The 14416-nt window shown below is 41.5% G+C and overlaps 1 protein-coding gene across 1 annotated transcript in view; it reads right to left on the bottom strand.

Annotated features, from left to right (window-relative positions):
• socs5b (suppressor of cytokine signaling 5b) overlaps positions 1–8390 on the bottom strand; it is an 11385-nt gene extending 2995 nt beyond the window's left edge. Inside the window, exons 1-2 of the mRNA XM_034552671.1 lie at positions 7918–8390; positions 1–2665 (exon numbers count right to left, since the gene is read on the bottom strand). The exon at positions 1–2665 is cut by the window's left edge and continues 2995 nt beyond it. Of these exons, the coding sequence (XP_034408562.1) occupies positions 958–2646 (1689 nt within the window). The 5' untranslated portion in view covers positions 2647–2665; positions 7918–8390 and the 3' untranslated portion in view covers positions 1–957. The remainder of the gene's footprint in view (positions 2666–7917) is intronic.
• Positions 8391–14416: the final 6026 nt, after the last annotated feature.

The raw sequence follows: 14416 nt of genomic DNA, 5'->3' as shown, positions 1-14416 counted from the left end.
CGCAAATGTCACCCTTGGAGCTAAATTGCACACATGGAGAAATTGACTATGCCCAACGAAAAACTGTCTGTCAGCCGCGACAACTACAGCTATGGCGAGAATTGTTAGGGGGGACAGATTGTAAGAAAATATTCGGTTTTGAAAGTGCTGAAGCACAGTGGGAATAAAGTTGATGTGTTCCGCTTGCTCACTGAATGGGACACACATTCACCATTACTGCTTCGGGAGGAACTACGTGTTTTTGTTTTAAAAAAAGACTAATCTATAGTCCTTAGAAAAGCACTTCATTTCCCTGATGTGCTGTCCTGAACTCAGTGGACCCTCAGAATCTGTCCCTGGCTTAGCTGATGCTTGTGCGTGCAAAGAGATGGCAAGAATGTGCCTTATGTAGCTCCATCCATGGGACAAGCTCTGGCTGCAATAAAATAGCATCTCCAGATGCCCCACACACACGCACGCACGCACGCATGCACACGGTGCTTTAGCTAAGGAAGAAAAAAAAGAAATACAGAAAGCCCAAAGTGAACTGTACAATGTAGCCATGTAGGCCTAAATAGCAATTTGGGATGAATACGGGGAGGCATGCAGGCAGGTCTATAGGCAGGGTGATGTTGTGGGATCAGGCAGACATTTAGCACAAAGCAGGCAAAAAAAAATAGACAAAGCACTGATATTTGTGCCTTCCCTCCCTGCCAAAACAACCTGTTCGACACAAAAACATGTGCTTGCCAGACAACGTTATACTGAATATAATCATATGTATTTTGTGTGATGCAAATAATAAACTAAAACAAAGATTAGAATTAATCTTGTATAGCTTCTTACATTTAAATCCGTCCCTCGCCAAAAGGAGGGCCATATCAGTATAGCGTGTAATTGGCTAATGATGATTTTTCTTGTTTGTTTTTAAGTTCTGTAATCCTCCTGCAGTGTGTACAGGCAATGGAGAAGCCCACCCTATTTGACCTTGAGTGGCGGTTCCCTCTCCAGCCAGCGAACTCGTACTTTCTGTTTATAGTGATACTCCTTGAGGAAGTCCTGCAGGGCAGGGGGCAACGGCAGAGAGCCTATACCATCGTAAGTGGTCCAGCGGCAGATGGCGGCTCGTGCCAGGTGCTGCAGGCCAAAAGGAAAAGTCCGATGGAGAGGCGCCGTGAGCAACGGTTCAAAAAACATGCAGGCGCTGGGGTCCTTGTAGTGCTCCAGCAGTCCTGTGACAGTGGAAGAGTGGAAAACACAAGGGTCGTGGGCGTCAAAGCTGAAGTTGTGGTTCCACTGCTCAATGCGTGCGTGCAGTGAGCGGTTGTAACGGCGGAAGCTAACGGAGAAGAGATAGTCCTCCTGGGCTGAGTCACGCAGCAGAAAGGTGCCCTCGGGCCGTCCATCCAGCAGCGCTTCGGCCTCGTAGCGGTCCATCACTCCCCAGTAGCAGGGCAGAGCTGTGATCTGCAGTAGGTCCGGCACCAGGCAGTGGATGTAATCTATCTGAGTGTGAACTTTCCAGGGACCAGGCTGCTGCCTGCTCTGGTGACCGTCCCCAGAGGCGTTCCTCTGCTTGGGCCTCCGGGCCTGCAGACAGAGGGTGGTCGAATCCTCTTCAGAGTCACAGTCCTGGGCTGACGCTGCAGCCCCCAACACCGGCTCACAGGCCCCTGCTGATCCAGCGGCCACAGAGCTGCCGGCCCCTGGGGGCCGACCTTCCCCAGAGGCCTCTCCTGTGCCAGGAGCCATCTTTGGTCCCAGTTTGTAGAGAGAGGAGCCCGGCACTGAGGCCTCCAGGGTGTGGATCTGTGCATTGGGTGGTGGATCCACACCTTCCTCAATACTAAGTCGACGGCGCTCACGCAGACGCTCCTCCTCGTCCTCGGGAGATGGGTGGGCCGGGTCAAAGGCGTCCAGCAGGGCAGTGGAGGAATGCGGGCTGACCGGTGCTGTGTGTTGCTTGATCAGGTGCCACTTGTGTGCAAGGTCTGAGCCTGGCGGGAAGGGGCAGGTCTCCAGCATTAGCTCAGTCAGGTGAATCTTCCGTTTGGAGGTGACAGGGTTCTTAGCAGAGCGAGAGCACCTGCGAGCGGGCAGCGGTAAGCACAGCCCTACTGTATCGCTTAGCCGCTGGCGCAAAGACCGAGCGTTCAGACTGCGTCCTCCAGATACAGAGTCACATATTTCCTGGATGGAGCCGACCCCGTAACGCCTTTCCCTACGACTCCCACTTCCCCGTAGGCGTCCAGAACGTCTATCTGCCTCCAAAGAGCTCTGGGTTTTGGTGGAAAATGAGTGTTTTTTCTTGCCCCCCCATGGAGCATGACGGGAATAGGAATCTCTCCGGGCCATGGGAACCCCCGATCCCCCTCGAATATCCTCAGTGTCCTTGTCGATTGTAATCTCCACTATCTGGGGGGTGTCCGACACGCAGTTATGGTGGTGGCGTCCCAATGTAGCCATCGGCACTGGCAGGAGGCTCCGCGATGGGCTGGAGGCACCTGATGCCTGTGCCTCACCTGAGCTGCCGACGAGGCCAAGATCCACCACACAGTGGACGATATCGGCCTCATCCCTGCTTTCATTGGGTCCTGAACTGTTGTTGTGAAAGAGTGTCTGACATTTGCTTTTTAGGTTGCTCCACATGTTGCCCACTTTCTTCATCAACAGGAGCCCCCGGGACCTGAAGATGACAGGAGACAAAAATGAGAAATCTTGCAACAGCAATTGGCGCCTACATTTAACACCGAGGCACGAGCTGCACAAAGAGTGTTCTACATTTAAAATTCCCCAGACTACTGTGTATCTAGTAATGTGACATGGCAAGAGTATACTGGGGCTAAAGTGGCTGAGAGGTGGGCTGAGCTTGAGTAGTTGGAACAGCGGAGTTAGGAGTTGCCAGGCAGACGTGCATGGCCACAAGGCCACAGCTATAAATGAACCCAGGCTCTGATCACAGCTGATCTGCTGGCATGTACTGTATTACAGAGACAGTCTAGACCTGACCAAAAACGTTCCTTGTAACAGCAGCTAATAGGACAGATGCACTTTAACATACTCACTCACTAGTTTGACAAGGATTTGTAAGTAGTAGTGTCGAACTGTGTTCAAAAAGGTGCACATTTGACAGTGAACCAAGTTGCTACAGGCAGGTGGCCTATAAAAAATAAAAAACATTTAATGATTCTAAAATGCAATGTTTATTTTCCAAGTTCAGACACCATTTCTAGTTGGTGTTGCCAATAAATCCAAATATGCTCAAAAAAATGCTTTGCAAGCCTTCACGCTCATCTTTTTCGCTTTTTCCTAAAAGTGAGTTACAACACTGAATTTTATTAAGAAAATACACAATTGAATTTTGAGTTGCCACGAGAAAGTAAGTTACAAGAATGTTTGTGTACGCTGTCAATTGTAGTTCTTTGAAGAAATTACACACCAGTCAAGAAAATTGCAATTGGTGCAATTGTAACTGATATTATTATGACCATATCAATGCAAGCAGCACTAGATACAGTACTTTATAGGAACACACTCCAATTATGGGAGTTTTTGTTGAATATTGAAATCCCTAACTTGTCAGCTTTAATTGCTTGTGCCATTTACCAAGTTAAGGCCCACAACAAAGGAAGTTTAACCCTCTGAGGCTGCTCTCCCTTACTCCCCTCCCACTTCTTTTCATTTACATCTACCTCTGGGCTAAAAGCAGCCATCCAACTACAGGGCATCATGTTGACCTGCCTACATAGTAAAGTTTGCCTTGAAACGTTCATTAGGACATTATGGATCAGCTACGAGAGACAAGGGTTCTGCTGGCTTAACGTTAGCAAGGGCTAATAAATAAGCATTACAAAATCTCACAAAATTATCATTTCGGATGCATTTGGACAAGGGTTCTGTTGGCTTAACTTTAGCAAGGGCTAATAAATAAGCATCGCAAAGTTTCACAAAATTATAATTTCGGATGCATTTGGATTTTTATCTTGTGTCGAAAAACATGTTTGATGAATTTCCATTCATTTTAAATCTCCGAGTGTGTTTCTTGCTGTTGCTATCATTTGTAGTGTCATAGTGACGGTTTGCTGAATCTCAGTCCCAAGTTTCGCAACATTAGGCAAAACTTGTCAACCTGTCAAAGACCTATTAATCAAATACTGGTCATATTCGCCATAAATCATTAAAAGTTTTAAGTACAAAATGTGTGTTATTAATATTGAAGCCTCAGTTAAAATAATTTTCTTGCCATTCACAATTAAATGGAATTTCCGTTTTAAATATCAAAAGATAAAACAATTACTTGACATGAAGCTTTCATAAAAAACCCTTAACACATGGCCTTATTACATTTTTAAGTTTAACTATTTCACTTTTTAAATATTTATTGTTAATTAGTCATTGATGAATTGATGGGCTTCAAGCTCCCCAAAGTCCTGAAGACAGGCTGATAGAATTTAAGAATTATGTAACTCAACTGAGCTTTGTAACAGCAGTAGTGACCATGAACCGGTTAGATTAAGCATGGCAGGTAAGAGGAGCTGACACAAGTTTGGGTGAAGCTGCAACACTTCATTATCATGGTAAGCGACAACTTTTATTGTACCATTCCTGCTGGATGTAAAACAATTGGCACTGTGCCCAAAGCACAGGCTATGATTATTCCTCACGTAATGGCACGTCTCCACAGTGTATGGAACCTCAGCTGTCCTATGGATGCACAAATCAATAGAATGTTATTCAATTAAAAAAAGGATTTCTTCCCTTTTTTCCCTGTGAAAGGTTATTTTGGGGGAGTTGTTCCTGATCAGATGTGAGGTCCTGGGACAGGGATGTCGTATGTGTACAAATCGTAAAGCCCTCTGAGGCAAATTTGTGATATTGGGCTATACAAAATAAACTTAATTGATTTAACTAAGAAAGGAACAGCTTGGAATATTATAATAATAATAATTATGGTTTCTTTAGTGTATATAATCACCGGAAAAAGAGCCGGCTGCCATGTTTGTACGGTAGCCCAGAATGGACAAACCAAACACTGGCTCGAAATAAAGTAATTTGCATTTACACATCAGCCACCGTAGTGCTCCTACACACTTGGCACATAGGTAAAGTTTTAGTTGGTTGCAATCTGAAACCTCACTACTATGGCTGTCAAAAAAACTGACATTCTAATATTTGTTATTTAACAACACATAGGTTTGACCTACTCTAATACCAATTTTTGCACATTATTTAGATGACACCCTGTCCTAACTGGCAGCGTCAACAGGTATGTTATTTATGATAGATACGTGGCCACCCATCATGGATGTTGTTAAATTATTCATTAATTTGTTTGTCTGGCTATTTTGACGATGCAAAAAAAGAATACAAAATTTGATTTGTCTCAATTGTGAGCATTTTATTGACACTGAAATTATTAAAATTATATTATTAGTTTGCCTTTGCACGTTAAGAGTTGTAAAGTAATTTAAAAAGGTTCAGTCCAAAAGTTCTTGCTCACCACTACACAGTCTAAGTGATGATTGACATTTTCTGAAATAAATGTTTAGGTTTAAAGTTCAATGAGTTCCACACTTCTTAGTCATTGTTATTATTATAAGCGTGTATATATAAAATATAACAATCCGCTAAACTAAAACTAACGGACTATTAACATTAATGGCATGTTAATAGTTTTGACTTTGGGCGCAAACTGTCTAACATAATCAATTACAGGTTTCATCATAAGAGCAACACGGCTCAGAATGTAATTTAACTATTTGTCTAGCCAATCCAATCTTAGAAAGCAAAACATGCAAACAACTGTCTCTCATTCATCAAAGTTTTTGTTGGTGTGTAGTCTTACCAGCCACAGACTTTTATCCCTCACCTGAACAGTTCCAGTAGCCAAGACACAGTTAAAATAATCCAGAGTCTCTAAAACGTAGTTAACTGTGCCCAAGTAGGCTTACCACAGCTTTATTGTTATTATTATTATTATTATTATTATTATCACTTGCCACAATTGGATAATTATTTGTAAGCAATAATAATTGAGGTCCCACAACAGAAAAAAGCATGCTAATCTTACCCTTTAGCAAATTAGCATTACACACACACACACAATAAAAAAATGAACACGTTCTTGTCAGACTGTTTCAGCCACATCCACTTGTACACATCTTGGTAGCTTCACTGTCAACTGATAATACATGGCAAGGATTCAAAAGAAAAGAAAAGAGGCAGAGTTCTAGGAGGTGTACCATGAATATGCATGTGAATTATTACAAATGTGAGGAAAACACACAGCGTGTTAGTTAGCTACTATGCCCTGTGTCCTGGTTACATTCTTATTAGATGTCAACTCTTGGAGCTATCCAAAACAAATGCCAGGGGTGGATTAGCAGTAGTCATATTTTGGTTCATGGTTACAGTTTATTTTTTGGTGAAAAGAAGGTTTAATTCTTCCTCTCATCATGTCTGCAATATTTAAGTTCACCATGTCTACAACGAGCCAAACACAGCTAGAGCATATCATATTGCATAAATCCACCTAGAATGAACTCTGCTCAGCTCATGCGAGATTGATTATTTAAAACTTTTGTCGCCCAATATAACTCTCTGCTACTGTTGCCATTGTTAAAAATGGCCACACCAACAGTGCAATCCAGTCCACAACCTTTTACAGCCACCCTGAAACATAACTAGGCTACTTCTGCTCTCCGGCAGCCCAACACACCCATTCTCCTGGGATCATGCTGATCTAACAGAGGGCTGTTGAGAAGACAACACTAAAGGGGGACGCTTTCTCTGCTCAGACCAGATCAGAGTTAATTAGATATTTGCAGCGTTTTGCATGCTGAAAGATATGTGGGATGGCAGATAGCCATGTAGTCAGTAAATGACTGATAAATCACACCGATTCTTCTTTCATTCAACATACTATGGCAAACTATCCAGTTTTTCTTTCTTGCGCAGAATGATTATTTGTTTTAGCAAAAAGCATCAATGTTTCAAATAGAGGCAGAACATGCACAGTTAAATATATTCCTGCAAAACTATTTGGTATATTTGTTCAGCAGTGCATTAACAATGCAATAGTGTTCATATGATCATTATTCTGTCCTTTTATTCGTAATTTGTGCTCAGTAGTTAATCAAAGATCCAAGTCAGACAGAAAACTAAGTACCTCACATTAGTCAAGTAGAAATAACTGGGGGGAAAAACCCAGAACTTGAACTCTCTCTCTGATAACTACATTAAGTCATCCCTACAATAACGTTACAAACACTATTCGTTTGGATATGAACTTCTCATATAGATTGACGTAGATAGTAAAGCTTCATTATACTAACGTTTAACGGTACTACTTTGACATATTATAAATACCACCAACTTAATGTCAATAGAAGACACAACTATCGAGCTATATCGTTATTATAGCTTGGTATATAGAAATGGTTGGAAGGCCTTTTCGTTTCTGGAGGGCCCACTTTTCTCTGATCCCAGCCAAGTTAGCGGACTAGCTAACACGTTAACCATCCACAGCCGTACGGCTAAATGAAGCTACAGCCGAAAAGATAACGTTAGCTCGGCTTAAATGTGCCAAGTTGGCTTTGTGGTTTCAGACAGTAAACATATTTGAAAGTGCCCACTATCGGTTCGCGACAGATATAAGCTATCGTAATGCTAAATGCAGACCGCTTCGCTAACTTGCGGTTCAGGCTTACGACCTGTCAAAAATGCTAACTGTTAGCATTTCCTAGAATAGGAGATTCAAGTGTTTTAGTTAGCTTTGGCTAACCAGCTAGCTAGCGTTTTTAGCGTGCTAGCTTGTGAAAAAAGCGACACAAAAAATACACACATAAATCAAGTGGTGCCGGGTTGGTTGAAGACGTTTTGCAGACAAATGTCACAGGAATGACAAATAGTTGGTTGTATCTCGAATTCATATCTTACCCGTGTGCCTCTTGAAAGCCCTATTCAGCAGCTCTCTTTGTCTGCAAAAAATGGCTATTAAGAGAAGTCAGGCATGCATCCCCATTGTGGACCGCGGTGTTGGATGAAAGCACGAAAGGTACGAGGATACTTGATAGTATCATCCCGAATATTTCCAAAGGAATTAGTTAAATACTGATCAAAAATATTTAAAATCCTAAATTATTCTTTGAACGCGGCGAAAACCGGTTCTTCACCATGGTGGTAGTTGTTCTTTTCAGCCGTGGTCGCTGCTGCTTCTAGCAGCCAATATGACGGCGGTCTCAGCAGACAGAGAGCCGGGGAGGCAGACAGTGTGAGGAAAGCCGACAGACAGCGGCTCAGTCCAATGGAAGAGGGGAAAAGGACTGCCATTTCCGACAGAGCACACGGATAGGGAATGTCCCGGCGCTAGCTCCGCGTGATGGGCGTATCGTGTCACCAATGAACAAGAGAGGAGGAAGGGGCTCTCCGTTGGCAGCTACTTGGAAACGTGGAGAGGCGAACTGATGCTGGTGGTGTCATCCAGGTGAGAGAACCAGGAGCAAGTTTCTGTATTGGGAGTGAGGGAAACTCCAGAACGAAGGAAACGCAGGTTAAATTCACAATTATTTAATTTAGTAGAGATTCAAAAGTAAAGAATTGTACAATAATCACACTTTTCTCACTAAATTGATCCCACCCTCCTTCCTATTATTATCCAACCCACGGCAAGGCTCCTTCTTGAGGAAGCTCCCTGTGTCAAAATCTAGTTTAAAAAACTTAATTATTTCAGGTTTGTGCTTCAATGTTTTATATTCCACAAATAATGTATATTTAATGAAATTCCCATACAGCAAACCAGGTAACAGCCCAAAGAAAAATTGCAGACAGTGGATCGAAAAGGACCCAATAGAAAATTACACTCAACAGGGGCCGTTGAGCGGGTTAATCTGACCATGATCATGCCTGGGAACTTTCCTCACAGTGTCAATATAACGCTGGAGCACAGAACAAAGCTGTTTGCCTATGTAAAAGTAAAAGGCCTAATAAATGCTTTTATTTGTGGAAATGGTAAAAAAAAGAAAAAAAAAAAAAGAGACTGCGTCCCTCCTCTATGCAACAAAGTCAAACAATTAATGCTAACACCCTTGTGGGCCTTAGGTTCTACATAATTAGATGTGGCACTATGTGTCATATAGCTTGTACATCTCAGAAAACTGAAAAACGACCCAAAGCGGTGTTCATAGTGGCTTGCACCCACATGAGGTCATCTCCTGGAGCCGGCTCGTTCGCGTGCACGTGACACAAGGCGCAATGAGAAGTGGAAGTGGTGTGAGTAATGCAAGTAGTTTGCTGAAGCCCAGGGTAAGTTCATGGTGGAAATCACCAGCTGTCCGAAGACATTAGCTTTTACATCTCCGGGGCTGCTGATCCAATTTGTGCTCATGAGAGGAAATGCAAGAGAATTGCATTAGCGGCCATTCTTTCAGGGCCCAGGAGTGATTCACACTATTTGAGTCAACACGGACCTCTCCTGCCAGGTCGCTGCTGTGCCGTCTGCGAACCAATCCGCATAACTTACTCTGTCCAGTATGATGAGATTCACTTGGATCAAAAAGACAATGCACTGATGACAACGCCACAGTATCACATCAGCTCTGCTATAAATGAGAAACATGTATTTAACCAAAGAGACGTAAGTGTCCCGGCCTTCACGTCTAACTATTCATAACAAGGAATGTTTTATACAATGGAACTTGTAAGAATACTTGCAAAAAGTGTATCCATGAATCCCAGAGAAGAATATGTGTATAATAAACCATTAATTTATTGCCGCAAGTTACGAGTCTGACATCCAAGAAGTGGCGACAGATCAAATAAGTGCTGACCGATAATATTTGGGGCATGGACACAAATAGATTTGGATTCCCATCAGTCGTGATGGTGAATAGATGCAGATACTTTGGCGGATAGGTGGGATTCTTTCCAAGGTGTGCAGATCACATTTCACAGTCAAATGTATTATTTATCTTCAGTACTCATGCCTCAAAGGTGTACTCATACAGTGCATTGGATGTTTTGGTGGTAAGAAACACAGGACGCTCTTCACTTATCTTCTCTTCGCTTATCTTATTCAGTTTGCCTGCATTTTCAAATTGTATTGCTTTGTTTTGAATCACAATTGTGCCTAAAAATATAAATTCAAACAAATTCAGAACCAAGCCGATGCAGTTTGTGCATTGTGTTGTATGAATCTAGGATGTACAGTATCCAGGAGTTAGTCGTGCTGTGACAAAGACAAGGTTGCCATCTTGTGGCAGCGGGGTAGAAACTAAATGGCATCAACATCCAAAAATGTTTTCTAATGTTTTCACTTATGGATCTTGATCGACCTGGATAAAATGTTGATATTATTACAATTATTATAAAGGTATACTATTAATAATATTATTACTGTAAAATAAATAATAATAATTATTATCATCATTATTTAATTCAATTCAGTTTATTTTGTATAGCCCAATATCACAAATTACAAATTTGCCTCAGAGGGCTTTACAATCTGTACACATATGACATCCCTGACCTTTGACCTCACATCGGATCAGGAAAAACTCCCCAAAAATAACCTTTCACAGGGAAAAAAGGGAAGACACCTTCAGGAGAGCAACAGAGGAGGATCCCTCTCCCCGGATGGACAGAAGCAATAGATGTCATGTGTACAGATGTTACAGAGTTACATAAACACATTACATGAATATGACAATGTATGAATGGACCTCCACAATCCATGAAACAGAAGGAGGTAGAGAGGAGGGGGGGCGGGGCGCATCAGCAGAGCCAACGCGGGAGGCCGGCTCACCAGGCATCAGACACCGCCAGGTCCATTATTAATATTAAAATTATTATTATACTTTTTAGAGTGATAAATAAATAAATATTTTTTTGGAGCTGATCCCAGCTGACACCCTGGACAAGTTGCCAGTTTATCATAGGGCACAGACAGGGCAGACAACCATTCACACTCACATTCACACCGGCGAGCAATTTAGAGCCTCTAATTAACCCGAAGCTGCATGTCTTTGGACTGTGGGAAGAAGCCGGAGAAACCCGGAGGGAATCCACGCTGCCACGGGGAGAACGTGCAAACTCCACATAGAATGATCAACCCGAGATTGGGGATCAAACCCCTCTTGCTGTGAGGTGACAGTGCTAGCCACTACACCACCGTGCAGCCCCAATTTAATGCTAATTCTGAAATATGGTTGGTTGCCGCTTGTTTGCAATCAGGCGGCAACCTCCGGTTCTGCTGAGTCAATGCTATGTTCGCACCAAAAGCATTGCACACTTTCGACTGTTTGTGGTTATTCGCGTCATTTGCGCTACGCATGCCACACGCTCCGGAGAAGTGATCATTTCTGCCATCCACCATGGAAGAAATAACCACTATTTCTGCTTTGTACATGTTGTTGTTGTTGTTGTGGAAGTCCCACAAACAAAGAGACCCCCTGGTGTCTGGGTTCATAATACTATCCGGTACACAGCTCGGTGGATTTCATCGACTTCTCCAGGAATTACGTCTGGATGACGGGCTCAACGCTATTAGGCATCAGGCACATTTTCCATGTCGCACCATTCTAATAAACCCTAACTCTTGCCCGGCGCAAATTTCCGTTACTCACGTCCATTCTCGTCTTTGCATTGACTTTGTATGTAATCTACTTGCACAAAAAAAAATGTTTGCGTTTGATGTGTGAATGCAGAATAAGAAAATTACCCTACTTCTCACTTGATTTATTACCTCAGTAAACAGTGTAACCATGAGTTTATGGTCTCAATCTTTAGTTTCAATTTCATTTAGTAAATGATGGTCCCTTTTAGAGTCAAATAGACCACAAAGCAGAGTTTTCAAAGTCGTTCATTGGTACTGAAAATACATTTAGAAGCTACTTATTAATGTTTTTGTTGACCATATGAATGATGATGCAGTTTCTCCATACACAATTGTACATTAACTGCCTCTGCTAATAAAAATGATTGGTATGGGTAATTGTCGCACTGGTATAGATATTTCTCTATCCCTAATGCAAATTAGAAACCTTTTGTACTTACTTCATAACTCACCCTGAAAAAAAAAGAAAGTTAAGTGCACGTTAAAGTGCCCTCTACTGTACGAGTAAAACGCAGAAATGCTATGGACATTCTAAGACTAGCCAGCAAGTGGCGCTCGTGCTTCAAAGATCAACACAACTCACCCTTTTATAGACTGAGCAGTGGCATAAAGAGTAGATTGATGAAATGTCACCAACTTTAAGCGGTTGACTAGAAACAGGAACCTTTCTAAACAAAACATACATTGATGAACAAAAAGGTCTGTATCCATTCGCCACGGAGTTGACCTGCTTATAAAATCAACCCATTGATATCTGACCCATAATGAGCATGAACGCACTCAGTTCCAGAAATAAACACTGCCCGAAGTTCATTTCAGAAATGCGTTCCACACCCGCACATTTAACGCCGTCCGAGTTAAACCCCCTCGAAGCCGGCTGGTTAATACAGTAAACACATTTATTTAGAAGAGGGGAGCATCAAAGGGAGAATGCATTTGTCGCTGCGGCACTTAGGTCCTGGATCCTGAGGGGGGAGCTTCACGCAACACAAGGAGCAAACACTGTCCGAGTGAGGAGGCTGTTCACCCCCGCAGTACACTCTGCTGCTTGAAAAGACAGTTGTAACAACGCATTCTGCGGGGACAGAGAGGAGGAGCACCATTTACATTGAAGCTTTAATCAATCAGCATAATCGGACTCATAACACACAATGAACTGAAGTCATTTAGCAAGAGTTGGCACCTTTTTGATTAATATATTTTTAAACAAACTAAAAACAAAAACAGTTCGAAAAAAAGCCACTAACGAATACATCATAATAAGAAGAGCTTGCAGGAAAAAGTAACCTTTGTTGCATACTATTGTTTTGGGAGCTTGTAGATATTTGAGCTGTTCTCTAAATCATGTTTCACTTCAGATACTACTTCAATTTATATTTGGAATGGCAAATAATGTAATTTTATGACAAGGATCTTATGGGATAACCGGTTTCTACATTGTTGCTTAAAAGATAGGATCGGTACATGAGCCAGTGGTCAAAGTAACATTGTTTCTATACAATAAACCCCACAGATGTCATGTGAGAACTTTATCCCTTTTGAATTTGGTCATTATTATTTGAAGGATTGACTTCAACAGGCAGGTTTGCACCAGTTATTCGTATATCAATCACTTTTGTTTGTCTATAAATTCCTGTATACGTTCTCAATGAAGCTAGTATGAAATGTATCATTTACATTAGGTTGCATCATTAAAACTTAAGAAATATCTTAGATACTTTTTTTCATTATCCAAATTTGCAAAGTCATTGCAGCATCAAGGGCTGTAAAATAACAGTTTTAGGTGGCTTTGTGATACATTAAATGTATGTGCTGATTGTCTTTAAATGTATCTATGACTTTGTTTTATTCATTGACGCAAAAAGGAAAAAAGCAATCATGCTTTAAACTGATTTTTAAAGTTGTTTAGACCATGCTCCATTATTACCATTTTAACTCGTCATTCGAAACCAATAACATCTTCGAAAGCTGACGTTGTAAGTTGGCTAACGCTAAGCCTGACAGCTACTGGGTGTAAATGGTTATTAGCAACTTCTTTCAAGTAAGAACTAGTTAGTGTGGTGCACATGTTTGTGATGTGATGATGTGTAAATCACTTTCACTAAAACTAACCCCTTCTTGTACCCTTTCAAAAATGTTTGAATCTGTTTCTTTTTTGTATTTTCTGAAAAGCTGAAGTATTTTAGAGTGTGAATTACAAGGATTGTGTGTGTTAAGAGAGTGTGCTATGCTAATACTTGTGCCTGATGGAACAGTGTGCATCATCTGTGCGTGAATCAGCCTTTTCTGAGAGAGGGACTGTGTTCAAAAGCAGAGGAATGTGCTTTGTTTTGTCGGGAAATGACGTAGCGCCAACTGTGCTTCATGTTGTGCATTACAGTGTTGGGTCACCACCAGATTCTGATGAAATTGTGCATTAGATTCTTTGGACAGTTTAATTTCTAATGAGTTTGTACCTTCTTGAAGGTGATAAAAGGATAGCGCATTATTGCAGGATAGGAACAATTAAAATAAAACAATAATGAGCTGACAAAATAATATTTGCACATCTATTTTAGAGATAGATATATATATATATATATATATATATATATATATATATATAATGATAAACTCTGGATAATTAATAGTTTGAAATGGATAACAGACCTCTTAGTTTGTGATACTACAAACTAAAAACACATCTTTTTCGACTATACCTTGAATAGGTAGCACTTAAATGCCGTAGTAGCACTTAAATGTCCCTTACCGATAGCACTTTAGTAGCACTTAAATGGCACTTATGGATAGTACTTTGTAGTTTGACTTTATTGAAGAAATTGTACT

The sequence above is a fragment of the Cyclopterus lumpus genome, chromosome 15 (genome assembly GCF_009769545.1).
Source record: "Cyclopterus lumpus isolate fCycLum1 chromosome 15, fCycLum1.pri, whole genome shotgun sequence".
Lineage (NCBI taxonomy): Eukaryota > Metazoa > Chordata > Actinopteri > Perciformes > Cyclopteridae > Cyclopterus > Cyclopterus lumpus.
The sequence above is the reverse complement of the archived record's forward strand: the minus strand, read 5'-3'. Positions and strand labels throughout refer to the sequence as shown.